This window comes from Rhamphochromis sp. 'chilingali', assembly GCF_963969265.1.
Source record: "Rhamphochromis sp. 'chilingali' genome assembly, chromosome: 15".
Taxonomy (NCBI): domain Eukaryota; kingdom Metazoa; phylum Chordata; class Actinopteri; order Cichliformes; family Cichlidae; genus Rhamphochromis; species Rhamphochromis sp. 'chilingali'.
Genome location: NC_137942.1, coordinates 3,749,653 through 3,764,439, shown reverse-complemented (window position 1 = coordinate 3,764,439; position 14,787 = coordinate 3,749,653). Strand labels below are relative to the sequence as shown.

Sequence of the window (14,787 nt, the reverse complement as noted above, 5' to 3'; positions counted from 1 at the left end):
CAGCCAAGTGTAAAGCGATAACCTTTGCCCTTTCTTTATTGTATTTTCTTGACCAACCATAACAAATTTGATCAATCTGGATTTTCAGGTAATTTCTCCTGGAAGACACTCTTAGTACACTTTGTACAACTGCTTGTTCGTGTGAAAAATGACCAAAACAGCTGTGTCAACTGCGAAAAAAGACAGCAGTGGAGCGAAGTTGAAACCCCCGACTCCTTTCTAACCTCTGAACACCTGGCTGGCTGTGCATCGGTCGTGAAAATTGGTTTGTTGGGATTGGATAATTGAAGAAATAGCTGCACGCACTGCCCTCTCCAAGTACTGGAACGGTCTGTGGATCCATTTGACCATGGAACAATCCTTTTTGAATGACTATACTGCAAGCTTGACTCATTTAACAACACTGATTCCTTCACACCCTCTCACATAGAAACATCCCCTTATTTTAGACTATGCATTTTAACCAGGACTAAACAGAACATACAGTAGTTCTTGAGGACATACTTGCTGCTTGCTGCAGTTGCAGAGACACGTTGTGTTTCCTTATCGAGGGAGTTGCTGTAGGGTGCAAACCTGGATCCATAATTTCCATAACATTTCTTGGATATGCTTTAACACTAACTCCAAGTCTGACTTATTGTTAATCTTTTGGAAAACAAAATACAAGTTCATATATTCAATAAAGACTGAGGCTGACAGGAAGTGGTGATGGTGGAAGGTGAAAGGTGAACATCAAAATTAATCTGATGGATTTCAAGAACCTGGATTTCTTCTTAAGGACAGGGGAGATATTGATATCTCTTTCACACTAAATCCTAACATACTGATTTTAATAAACATTATAACATGGCGGCAGTGTGAAAAAGTCTTGAGTCACTAGGAAAATAGTTAAGAAGTTCAGGGATTTATTGAAACATCTGCAAACATTCATGGAAATATTACATGACAGACTAAATGTTCTTACAATTCTAATCATCTTCAACGTCAGTATTTGGCATGACCACCTTTATTCTTAAACACAGCCTGAACTCTCTTAGCCAGCTTTCTTGTACTTTCTTGAAACAAAAATTCAAAGGTGGATTCATCATTCCTTTCAAGCTGTTGATGGTGATTTTCATACCTCAGCCTTTTCTCCTGGCTTCTTAACAGCCGCCCTTCCACTGAGACCATTTCTGATGAGCCTTCAGTGAACGGCTGAAGGTCCAGATGCATCTCTCAGATCCTGTGTCAGGTCATTGCTGGATTTCTTTCTCCAGCTTATTAAAGACATGACTTTTAGATAGTGTTCATCTGCTGTAGAGTTTCAGGCCTAACACTTGTTTCTTGTAATCGGATCAGTTCGCAGTATGGACAAAAAAAAGTCACAACAATGAAAGTGGCTCCCTGGAAACAAAATAAAAAGAAATGAGGGGTGACTGCAGACTTTCACAGTTCTGCATAGGGACAAAAGTCCTGGGCCACCTACACATGACACCTACATGACCTGCTTGGCTATGGAAACCACTGCCTTGAAGCTCCTGGCACTCGGTTTTGTACAGATGTTAGTGCTGGAGGATGTTTGGAGCTCTGCAGTTATATAAATGCAGTGGGTTGGCCACACTTGCACACTATGTGTCTCAGCACCCTACTCTAACTTTATGTGGTCTGTCACTTTGTGAGTGAGTGCTGTAGTTCCTCAGTGCTTCCACCTACAGCACTTATAGCCGACAGTGGAATATCTAGGAGAGTGGAAATTTCCCAGACTGACATGTTGCAACAGCAGCATCGAACAGACCATCCTTTCACAAATGTTTGTAAAGGCAGACTGCATAGCGAGGTGCTTGATTTTATACACCTGTGGCAACGGGACTCAAAGATGAAGAGATGTGACTCAGTACGTTTTCCCTTATAGCGTAAATCGGAGGAGTAACAGCTACACTGAGAAAACTTCATCAGTTTTCTCAGAATTGGTTTGTTCCCCGCAGAGCTCAAGGAGCACTCTTTATGAAACAGGGCAAAAAAGCTGCTATTTCCCTCATTTGCATGATATTTGGTAAATAATTCATCAGATCAGCGGGATCTCTTCCACATGGGAACAAAAGTTTTGATGACAGAGTGTCGATGCTCTCCGAGTTCACCCCACCTGTCATCAACATTATCTGTTAGCTGCACTCTTTTACTCTCTCTCAAGAAGGATTTGAAGTTAATTATGCCAAAGAAAGGAAAAAATGTCAATCTGAATTATTATTATTAATATTGTTTATTTATTACGTATTAATGTTCACCCATGGAGTTAAAAGAAACAATAAGTTTCACCATTGTTGTATATTTCATGAAAAAAAGACCTCATGTCTTCAATTTAGGAAAATATTGATCGAGATTCTTTGATATAGGACAAAGAGACATAGCAGAAAATATACCATTGCAATATAAAACTGACTTATTTATTCATATATTATTTATAAATGTGAATTATGAGATAAAATTAACTTATAACTTATTTATGTCTCTTTAACACTGAAGTGCCACATATTCAAAATAATAATGTTTAAGCCCAAAATGCTGACTGTAAGTAATTTGATTACATGTAACACATAATTCTGTTACTTCAGTACAGTTTAAAATATCAAATTGAATCTGGTCAAATAAAATTTCCTCGACTGGTATATACTCGGTTCATGCGTAGCATATTTTCTTTAATAATTAATTATTTGAATAATATAAATTGAATAAATTCAACATATGCTAACTGACAGATTCTGAGGAATAAATTGTTTAGCATACATCAGTGACTTTGAATGTGTGGATATTTCTAATTAGCATTGGGGGGATTTTAAATTGTTTTATGGAAAGTCAAACACCTGCCAGGTGGGTAGATATGAGCAGCCGGCTCTCTTTGGTGGCGCACATCAAACCAGCTTTTAAGTTTTCAATTCACATCCAACGTCAAGCTTGTGAAAGATGTCGGGTCAGTCTGGCTCATTAACAAAGGCAACAGAATGGACCCTTGAACAGGACTGATGTCAAAGGAGAGCAATTCCCTCCTGCACCAGAAGTGGGGCAGACATTTTGGATGGTGCTCTGAGCTCAGTCAAATCAAGACCCACATAAAATCCCTGATTGAAAGACAAAATATAGACCAGCTGGATACTAGAGAGTGAATATGGAGCAAATATCTGTGATACTAATCAACATAACAATTACCAGGCGGGCGCTTTCAAGATTATCCCCTCTGTGGGGCGAAAGGCGATTATTTTTACAGCGTGATTGTTTAGCGCTCGTGGTGTGGAAAGCCGACACAGAGCTCGAGAGCTCCTCGGTGTCATTTATTGTTATTTATTTCATTTGTCTGTGGAAATACGGTCTCATTATTCTTCGGCGAATTCCGACCCCGTCGTTACCTGTCAGCTCTTTTTGCTGAAACTAGCTTTGCACACTAGAAGCTGTTTAACACTAATAGACAATCCCTCTTGCTTTTTTGCTCAACATGCCATCTGATGTGCCATTTTGACTGACAGAGGAATGGAGGGCCAATTTGCAAATGCCGCCTTCCAGAGCATCCACTGTGGAAAGACATTCATCAAAAGCTCTGTGCCCTTTTTCTTGTCTTCTTGTCATATTATCTGTACAGTGCTGTCAGGGGCACTGCAGAGTTGATCATACCATATATCAAAGGCCTGCATGGTTAGATCACTTGAATGATGTAAAGGATGGGTGGGCAATTAACTTCTTCTTCTCTCTTTTTTTATTCTTTTATCTGGAACTTGGAGTTAGCGGTGTGAGATAAAGTGCTTTAGACAACTGACAAGTCAAGTAGGGGCACAGAATTAAACGCCACCACTAACACGGTGCAACGTGTGCAAGTCTTAATATCTGCTCAGGTATCTTAGCAAAAGACACAGTCGAGCTGCTACATTTATAAGAGGTTACTGTAGTTATATTTATTGGCTGTAATAATTGTGATAATGATAGGCACTGCCCTGAGAATTAAATTTCAACAATATCATTAAACTTTAAATAGAAAAATTAAAAAATATAAAACAGGTGATTTATGAAAACATTTGTACTCGACTGTAAAATGTTGATTTTAGAGCTCAAGTGGAAACTTTTAACATGGGAGTTCGCCGATGTGACTCGCTTTTGGACCCAGACTCAAGTGGCCACTAGAGGGACTCAACTGATTTTTGGCTTCATTTTTCCTGTCTCTGAGGTTGCTGCCTGGTAGCAGCCAAATGCTAATGTGTGTCCTGCATAATCATCTAAATTTACTCTGAAGGGGATGCTAGTTTACAAAATAAACATCATGTTGCTTCAAAGAAGACTTTAAAGTAGAAACTGAGACCATAAACACATCGGGGAAGTGTTTACCGAAGTGAACAGTGGAGCCATTTTTTGAGTAAGTTACTGTTCAGACGGCATCAGTACCTCTTAGTCTGTGTCAGTACACACAAACATAACCATGGGGTTGTCAGCTCACCTGACAGCTGTCTGGATGAAGATGATCGACACCACAAGGAGGCTAAGCCACAGGTCATTGCTGAAAAGTCTGGCTGTTCACAGTGTGCTGTACCAAAGCATATTAATGAAAAAATTGACGAGAAGGGGAAAAATGTGGTGCACAAGCATGAAAAAGCACACCAGCATATAGGAAATCAGCAACTTTGACAGGACTGTTAAGCAAAGTCGATTCAAGAGTGCGGACAGCTTCACAAAGAGAGGACTGAGGCGGTATCAGAGCATCAAGAGCAACAGCATCCATCCATTTTCAGAAAGAAGTGGCAGTCATGAACCAGAGACAACAACAGAACCACCTTAATTGAACTAAGAAGAAACAGAACTGAACAGCTGCTCAGTGTCTGAAGGAAGAGTTTAGTGTTTAACGTTTCAGCAGTCTGTGATGATTTGGGATGTCACGTCATCTTCTGGTGTTGGTGGTGGTTGAACAATTGCGTCCACAGTGCAAAGCCAATGCCACATCTACCAGGAAGCTTTAGAGCACTTCATAGGACCATCTGAAGACACTGAGTTCTTTTTCCACAGTGCCAAAACTACCACCAGATTGTTTGCTGATCATACTGTGCTAATGTTGCCTGATAATTCAACTGACCTGAACCCCACAGAGACTCTACTGTCAAAAATAAGGTGAGAAATGTCGAATGCAAAACTGTAGACAAGCCGAAGGCTTCATGGTAATGGAAGATGTTCAGAAGGTCAGAAATATTATTTTTGAATGATCATGGGATATGGGATTTGTGAGATACAGCCATGGTACAATAAAAAGGTAAAAGACATAATAAAATGATCTACTGGGTCTTTAAATTGAGTAAATACAACCTGAGCTTTATTGAGTAAACAAAAACTAGGCTTTTTAGGACCAGAACCCAAGTGCTTGAAACAGGAAGCAGAATGAATGATTTATTTATTTAGGCTAATGGACAGAGTCTAAAACAAAGTCCATATCATGAAGCACAAAATCCAAAATAACTTAGAAGGAAAACACCTCAGCAGGATAACAGACATCCTGACAAAGGGAAAACAGCACTATTTATACACACACACCGGATAATCGGGTAAGCAACCACATCTGGGAAAACGAGACAATCAGGGAAAATGACAGACAGAAGATAAAACTTGAGACAAGACACAAGAGACACAAAGTAAAACAAGCAGTGACAAAACACTAAGTCAAAATACTCATACAGCAACTTGACACTAAGGGATACTGCTGGCTGGGGAAATAACTCAAAATAACAAACTCACAGCTCATGATAAAATTTCAGAAGCAGTGTCTGGGAGAACTAAGAAGATGCTCTGATTGGGTAACTTGTAGTACGACTCTCCAAAGCAATAACTTGATGTAATCTCCATTCTTCTTTAGTGTTGCTTCAATTCATTGAGGTTTGCAGGTATTTGTTTACACGCAGCTCTTTTAATGCCCGTCAGGCTGAAGCCTGGACTCTGGTTGGGACTTTGAAACACTTTGATTCCTTTCTTTTTCAGCCCTTCTTTTGCAGATTTGGCAATGTGCTTGGGATTGCTGTCATGTTATATGATGCAAAGATCACTTTGTTATACAGTGGAGCTCATGGACGACTCAGTGATTGTAAGGTGCCCACGTCCAAGTCAGCACGCCTCCACCACTATGCTCACAGTTGGTAGGAGGTGTTTGTGCTGATATTCATCATGACCAAACATCTGCATTGTTAAAGAAATCTTTTGGTTCCCTTCCAAACAAACTATACTGGTTCACTCTTTTCCTAATTGTGATGAACTTTAACATTTAACATGTCAGCTGAGACATGTAGTGTATGACATGTAGTTTATTTATTTTGGTTTTTATTTTGCAATTACTTTAAGGAATGCAGAGTCTGGCCTTGGGGTGAATTTGCTGGGATGTCCACTCCTGGAAAGATAAACAACTGTCTTGAATTTTCAATCTTTCTGACTGTAGAGTGAAGTTGTTTGAAAATTGCCTTAATACCTTTCCCGGATTGATGGGCAGCAACAATTCCTTCTCTATTATTGCTGATGTATTTCCTCTTTGGCACGGTGTTAAAACACACCTAAATGCTTCCGACTAGCAAACTGCCCAAACTTCACACTTGCCCATAATCACCTGGCTGCTTCTTACCCTCTTTGTTCTCACAGAAGCCGTATAGGTCTGCTTAGTGTTTTTACATTCTGCTTTTGAATGTTGCTCATGTTTGTTTTGGGTTTTTTTTAAAGATAAATAATCACACAGTGTAATATATCACACCTAATCCTAAGATCTGCGAAGGACCAGATGATTCTTGAAGTCCTGATATATAAAACTTTAGAAGTGACAAAAGGGTGTACTTTCTAATCATCAAAATTAAACCAAAAAAGCATGAAATGGTGTGTACTGAATATAGGATACACAAAAAGTATTGCTTGTCACAATATTCTAATGTTATGAGATGGTGCAGTTCATGAAAACAAAAACTGTTTTACATTTAAAAACAACAAAAACCCACAAAAAATCATTATTTGTCCTAAAATGTCAAATCTAATCTCCCTACCCTTAAAATTAAATCTGTCACCATAAGATTCACATGTAATAATTCAACTATGGCTGAAAGTAATTCACTCACACATAAAATAAATGTTAACAACTGTTTGTTGTGGCTTTAACATTAATAATACTACAAGAATGCACCAGTGATATCAGTTTTATAACTTAAGTGCATTAAATGTTGCAGAGGACCCCATAAATATCATCACCTTGCTATGTGAAAAATAGAATTGCTGTAAAAGTAATAACAGCAGACCTTGGTCAAACAGCATTCACCTTGATCAAATGGCACTAGAGCTGGCTAAAACAGTAGTTTTAGTCTGCACACCAGATGGATGAGCTTTGACATGCCGGATAATAACTGAGTGAATGAGGACAGCAGACTTCATGCAATGACAGCAAAGTATTTGAAAGTCAATTTGATACGGTTTCCTTTTGCTGTCAAATTACCTGTCTGGATGTTTTAATGTGGTAATGCTCACCATCTGCTCTGTCAGATTTGGCCAGAATAAAGCACATATTTTAAAACGATTAAACCTTTGAGAAAATGGGAAAGGCTGAGTTTTAAAAAAAATAATTCTATTAACTATGTCCCACTCCTGATATTTCTCGTTTTGAGTGATCTGTTCATTAAAAAAGTTTGCAATATGTTTGTAATAAAACCCTGCTATCGGGAGATGTAGTATATGTACAATTCACTGACTACATAAAGAAGATGGACACAAACACTGTGACAGTAGCTGTACGCTCATCGTGAAACTGAGGCGATGTTGGTGTTTTGAAACTAGATGAAATCAGATGCAGTGTGGGTCTTACTGAGACACTGCATGGTCCAGCTCAATGTGACTTTCACTGATACTTTTGGTTTAGGCAAGGCAAGGCAAATTTATTTGTATAGCACAATTCAACAACAAGGTGATTCAAAGTGCTTTACAGAGACATTAGAAACAAAAACAAATAAAAAGCATGATTTAAAATTGATTAAAACAAACTAACTAACTAAACACACACATTTCACACCTGTTCGCACGATCTGAACCCTTATCGTAAGGGGAGCTACCAGTCCTTCTGTGGACGAGCTACTTTCTATTTTAAATTCCCTGAATTTAAAATACTCTCTAGACCCAGTCTAGACCCAGTTGGGGAGCTACCCAGAGCTCTAATCCCACACCTGTTCGCGCGATCTGAACCCTTATTGAAAGGGGAGCTACCCAGAGCTCTAAACCCACTTAACAAACAAACAAAACCGTATATAAAATCAAAACAGATAAAATCAGAAATAGATAAGATCAGTAGTTAGTGTAAGTTTTGAAATTTAAGCTTAAAAGTGTGGATTTGGTGCTTTATTCAAATGCAGCTGAGAATAGGTGAGTCTTCAACCTGGATTTAAATAAACTGAGTGTTTCAGCTGATCTGAGGCTTTCTGGGAGTTTGTTCCAGATATAAAAATAATAATATAATAATAATAAAATAATTTTCCCCAGGGATCAATAAAGTATTCTGATTCTGATTCTGATTCTGATATAAGGAGCATAAAAGCTGAATGCAGCTTCTCCGTGTCTGGTTCTGACTCTGGGAACTGATAAAAGACCGGATCCAGATGACCTGAGGGATCTGGAAGGTTCATACTGGGTCAGGAGGTCACTGATGTATTTTGGTCCTAAACCATTCAGAGCTTTATAGGCCAGCATCAGAAGGTTTAGTGACCATTTTAAGCAAAAATGACCTTTTTTTTTTTTCTTAAGGTTTAGTCTAGTCCATGCTGTCATCAAGGTCATTTTAGTTTTGAGTCTTTATCTGTTCTCATGTGTCTCTCCTTGTGTTCTGTGTCTCCCCAGTCTGTCGTGTGTCTCCTGTGTTACATGTTGTCAAGCTCTTGTTGTCTATGTCCAGTTTCCTGTTTTATTTTGAAGAATCTTGTGTTCCATGTTCAGTGTGTTTAGTTTTGCTTCTGTTGTTGATGCGTCATGTTGATTTGTGTCAGCTGTGTTTCCCCAGATGTTTCCACTTCCCTCATTACCCTTCTGTATATTTAAGTCCTCTGTCTCCCTCTGTTCATTGTCAGGTTATCTGCTTATCTCGCCTCATGTCTATGGATTATTTGTGTTTCCACAAGTAGGGATGGGTATCGTTTAGGTTTTATCCGATACCAGTACCAAACCGGTACTTTTGAAACGCTGCCGGTGCTTAAACGGTGCTCGAACTGGTGCTTAAAGAATGGAGAACACAAAATTGGTCCAAAAACCTCTCCTGTTCAGCTGGTTTTTTGTAAAAAGATAACAATGTTAGCCTTTTCTGCAGCTATAGGGGATTTATGGCATCACTCTTGGCTGGAAGCAGCGCTTAATCAATGGAAAAAACACAACTTTTGTCCAAAATCCTCTCATGTTTAGCTGTTTTCCACTTTTTCTTTGGTCGTCTTAGCCTTTTTGGCCAGGGTGAAGGGAGTATCTGCCATCAAACAAGGAGACAGCCGCATGTAACTACCACGGTGTTTGCTAGTTCACCTTACATGCATTAATGTAATAACGTGGTTAGCCTACTCAACGTAAATTACACACGAACAACATTAAGCTACTCACGCAGAGAAGAACGGCTGCTGCTGCATCATCATCCTCATCATTTCTGCTACACTGGCAGGGCTAGGGGCCAGGACTCTCCTCTTCGGGTTTTTGGGGGATGTTGCTAACTCCGGGTCCGATAACAGGCACCACACCTGCAGTAGATGTGCTCGATGTGAGGTCTCGCAGCAAGCTATCAAATACGGCGCATTTTTCGGCTTTTAAAAAAAAACGCTATGCGTTGCCAGGTGTTTCATCGGATTCGAGGTGTTACCTCCTTTGACAGTATCACAGTATCAGCTTAAAGCACTTGTTGCAGGCTGCTGAGTTTGCATCTTTTGCTGTGAAGTACAGCCAGACTTTGCCATAATGGCACCGGATATCAGTACCCATCCCTATCCACAAGTCTCCATTTGTCATGCTTCTTTTCAGGTTCATGTTAATGTCATACTTTTCTTGTCTCATTCTAGCTGTTCTCAGTTTAGGTTATCATTTAGTCTTTTCCTCAGTTCGTCTTTGCCTTTGTTTTTGTTTTTACCATCAGCCTAAATAAACGGCGCGCTTTTTGTTATACTTTGTTTTCTTTCCTGTGTCTGCTTTTGGGTCCACTCCACAACACACTGGCCATCCTGGCTGTGACAGGATTCAGGTGTCATCACCTTTATAAGGGGACAAAATTGGCACTCTGGAAACACAGAAAGCAGCACACGATCAGGTGTTATGACCTAGAACATAATCGTTCCCTAACAATAAGTGGTTACCAAGTATCATATGATGTAAACGTGAAATTACCAGTAAGTGAAAAGTTACATTTTTTTGATAGTAGTGTAGAAAACAGTGAGCTTAGAGTCATCAAGACAAATACACAAAAAATCATTGATTTCGCCAGAAATTTGAAATAAAGTAAATGACTTCAATGGGAAAATGATTTTAGGAAAATCTTTAATACTGAAATTAAATAGCAGCCCGAAGTCATGATTCCCAAAAGCCATATTTAGTAAAACATTCTCAAGTTTGACTTTTAAATTGTCAGATCTGTGAAGCATATCCTGAAAATCAAGTCAGCATTTGTAGAAAATATTTTCTGGGAGCTGCGGTGAACTGAGAAAATGTCATCTTAAAGTCATTTGTTTCCCATCAGTGTACAGAATATTCAAATATGTCAGTCAGATGTTGGCATTAAAGTGAAGGGATGAGTAATCAGATTGCAAAAAGCAGGATTTCTGAAATACTCTCATATGTATGTGCTTAATATTAACCTTTCTTAAAGTAGCCCTTTCCCTAAATTCAGCTTTTACTCTGAACGTCAAATTAAAACTTCCTCCCCGCTTCAAGATATTTCTGCAGCGCCCAAATCCGTCTCACCTTCCCCTCCACTTGGATGGGCTTTGATTTATAATTCTAAAGTAAACCAGCTGGGGCATGTTTGCATAGACACGCACACGCACACACACACACACACGCACGCACGCACGCACAGCTTGTGTGCGCACTGATGCGTGAATATACACCAACAGCAGCGCCTCGCCTCTGCAGACAACTTCTAATACACTGTTATCTTTGTGTTTTTTCCACCTCGCGACTTATCGAGTGCAGCCTGCAGGCATATGACCAAAGGAGAGGGGAGCAGAGATGATTGATAATTAAGTGAAGTACCTGTATCGGTGACGTGGGTGGGGAAGACAGAGAGCGAGAGAGCGAGAGAGAGAGAGAGAGAGAGAGAGAGAGAGAGAGAGAGAGAGCGATGGAAGGAGGCGGGCCGGAGAGGAGAGAGAGGTCTTGCCTCTTGTCTTGCCGAGGCTCTTTGATTCAGTGGCAGTGGCTGAGACAACCCTGTTACCGGCCAATGTTAACCTGGTAAGTCCTCATGTTCTTCTTCTCTCTCTTTAAATCAGACCATTTGCCATTTATCTCTCTTTAGAAACGAGTAGAAGTTACTTTACAGGTCAGGAAGTCGGAAGAAATAAAGTTTGCGCATAAAATGGAAACAGATGAGGCGACACAACGCAACGCAGCGGCATATTTGGGATCTCCGTGCAAGTCAACATTAAGAATTGGTTCTTTTTTAAACCAAAGTAGCTGATATTGGTGTTTTGAATTATATGAATATAGAAACGGGTCGGTGTTTTTTTTTTTACTTTCCGGGTGCTGAAGCGCTCCAGCAAACCAAAGGGAAACTTGGGCGCTGTCCACGGTGCTGAAAGTGTTCGCGTGTTTAAAGACGGTCCGGTTGTCGCAGCTTTATCTCTGTCTGTATTGACAAAGTTTCTCATGGATAACCCCTCTCTTCTCCACAGTGTAACTAAGAGCCCCGATCATACTCGAGACCAACAGCTCGTGGCAAAGCAAAGACAGATTCCCCTGAAGGACTCTGTGTATTTATCGGGTATCTGTGTCCAGATATAAATCCAGACCTTTGGTCAGACCCAACTTTAGAAGAAAAACACGCTCTTTATTGGATGACCACGACGTGTGAAGATGCATTGCGTGTCCGATGAGTGCAAAATCTGCCAGTTAAAGTCCGTGATCAAGAGCTCGGCGCAGACAGGAGTACCCGCGGTGAAGAAACCCGCAAGAAGCTCCACCCGGTAAGAAGTGGAAGAGTGATATTCAGTGAAGAAAGAGAAGAGAGTGGGGGCCAGCAAACAAACACCAGCGCGTCATCAAATGATGGGGATAAAGCACCTTCTGCTTCTTTTGGTTTACTTAGACCCTCTGAATGTCCTGTGCGCCGCCACCACCAACAAAAAGAACAAAACCCCGCTGAGGAGGATCCCAAAGGTGAAGGAGGTCAACGGCAGCACCACCGCGGTCCCCGGAGCCGCCGCCGTCCCGGGGAAGATCACCCAGGTCCAGGCTCCGCCGCTCGTCGCGTTCCAGCACGACACCTGTAAGGGCTACTACGACGTGAGCGGTCAGTTCGACAACGCGTTCGCCTGCAACAATACCGATCACCGCTTCTGCTGCGGCAGCTGCTTTCTGCGCTTCTGCTGCGCGGACCGGGGTAAGCGGCTGGAGCAGAACAGCTGCAACAACTACATCACCCCGGACTGGATCAAAACCCAGCCCCCGTCACCGGCGCCAACAGGTGACACGTACGACCCCGCGCTGGACCAGACCAACACCACAGTGTACATCACCTGCGGGGTCATTGCGCTCATCATTGCCATTGGGATTTCTGCAAAAGTTGCCTACGATAAAGCCACGAAGCCCCCTCAGGAAATGAACGTGCACAGGTGAGATCTTTTTTTCTTTTTTTAATGTTGTCACAATCCAATCTGGGAAATTATAAATTTTAAAAGATGTCCTTTATGTAATTTCAGTTTTACACTTGTGTTCCTGTCTGGACTCTGTCAGTGCCGTTTACTCATATAAATCTGAACCTGTTTTCATGTGTCAGAGTAATTAAGACTAATTCTTAAAACTACAGTTTATCAAATGATCAGATGGGGAAGCCTTTTTTGCAGATTGACACAGACTTCAGCTCACAATCAGATTTTTTGCTGTCAATTCCTTCCAATAGATTTAAAACCCAATCTATATAGTTGCTCTCATGGGGAATCAACTAATCTATAGTAACTTACACCTTCAGTATCATGGGTTCAGTCTACCCCATGACCTTTTAACATTACCATTACTCTTTTTCCCAGAGATTTGCTTTAAAAAAAATCATAGATACCTTTACAGGGCACACATCCCATTCTCTGGCAATCCTTGAAGGCGGGTGGTGGTATTTTATGTCCGTCAAACCTCCAGGGAATAAAGCAAATGCCACTGAAAACCATTATAAGTGATCACGTTCATCGTGATGGGAGTGGTCTCTTTTGCAATGACTTTTTTTTAAGTCCTCGAGGCACCAGTAGTGGTCACTGAATTGCTCAGTGAATATTAAAGCCACATAAAACCACATCCTGTAGCCATTTCAGTCACAAGCTGAACAAATTGCTGTATGATGTGTGGAACAGGCCAAAGGCAATGTTTGCCCCCCCCCCCCCACACACACACACACACACACATCATGATCATCATCATCAGAAAGTCAATTATAAGATATTTTCCATGCAAATGACTTCTGTTTCCATCCTTATGTCCTGAATCAGACCTCTTCGTCTATTTTTTCAGCTTCAAGGCATTTTTTGTTGCCTAAAAATAATTCCGCTGACCAAATTATGGGCACCGTTGTGCATTTGAAAGTCTGCTGTGCTAAACACTGCAAATGGTGTGCTGTTGTATAGAAAGCTTTAACCTGGGTGTAAAATCTTGCAGTTTCTTATAATTTGAAAAATTTATGACTGTCAATTTGAAAGCTTGGAGTATTGCAGCTAGACTCTTAATAAATTACAAAGAATAACTGATCTTTCAGGACTGTATTGTCTGCAGCCCAGAAATAGCCAGATAACTGTGGAAAAATTCAGACTGTGGTTCATTTCAGCAGGATATATCATTTCCAAATTTCTCATTTATTTTCCATGCAGTGCAGTCTGGAGGCTTTGCATTGCATTCTAAGTGATAAAACGTGCAGGACCCTACTCCCTATTTGAATAAAACTGAGAACTTTGGTACTTTATGCAAATCAAAGGCCAGATGCAAGATCATTGGGAGCTTATTTCTCACTTCAAGTGTTGTCACTGTCTGTCTATCCATCCATCCATAGAACCCTAAAGCGACTGAAAACTTTGTTATCTTTCTTATCTTTAATAACAAAGGGATTACAGATAAAGTAAATCTACATTTTAATCATCCTCTTTGGCACGATAGCTCAAAATGCCACACTAGTTGTTCATGTTTGCTACCAAATGTGTGCAGCTGTGGTTTCAAATATGGCTCTTTCACTGTCTGTAGCTTTAAATGGAAGTGAGCCACTGTGGCCACCCCATCTTTCTGGAAGAGGTCTGTGAAATGGCAGCACACAGATCGCATGTCACCTGACACAGACTGAATGATACTTCGAATGGAAAAAATTATGCCTATTCTGCCTTTCTGAACTATTATTTTACAATGAACTATAATGTGATAATAATAATAATGATGATAGGAAACATTTTAGAAGCAACTTTATGCCAAATGGTAGCACAAAAGTCATCATGGAAAAACACCAAAGGATCTAATAGTTATGTCCTTGTTATTTGGCTTCACAGTTTTGACATGCATTGTGCTGACATTAAAGATAAAAGAAATAAACTTGGTGTTCAGTTCCTCAGATACCAGCAAAAG

At 40.4% G+C, this 14,787-nt stretch overlaps 1 protein-coding gene across 3 annotated transcripts in view; it reads left to right on the top strand.

Moving 5' to 3' along the window:
• Window positions 1-11,327: 11,327 nt before the first annotated feature.
• Window positions 11,328-14,787, top strand: part of LOC308411885 (shisa family member 6) — an 85,125-nt gene continuing 81,665 nt past the window's right edge. For all 3 annotated transcript variants that reach the window (XM_080905931.1, XM_080905930.1, XM_080905929.1), the window contains exons 1-2: window positions 11,328-11,430; window positions 11,871-12,809. In XM_080905931.1, the coding sequence (XP_080762057.1) occupies window positions 12,241-12,809 (569 nt within the window). In that variant the 5' untranslated portion in view covers window positions 11,328-11,430; window positions 11,871-12,240. The remainder of the gene's footprint in view (window positions 11,431-11,870; window positions 12,810-14,787) is intronic.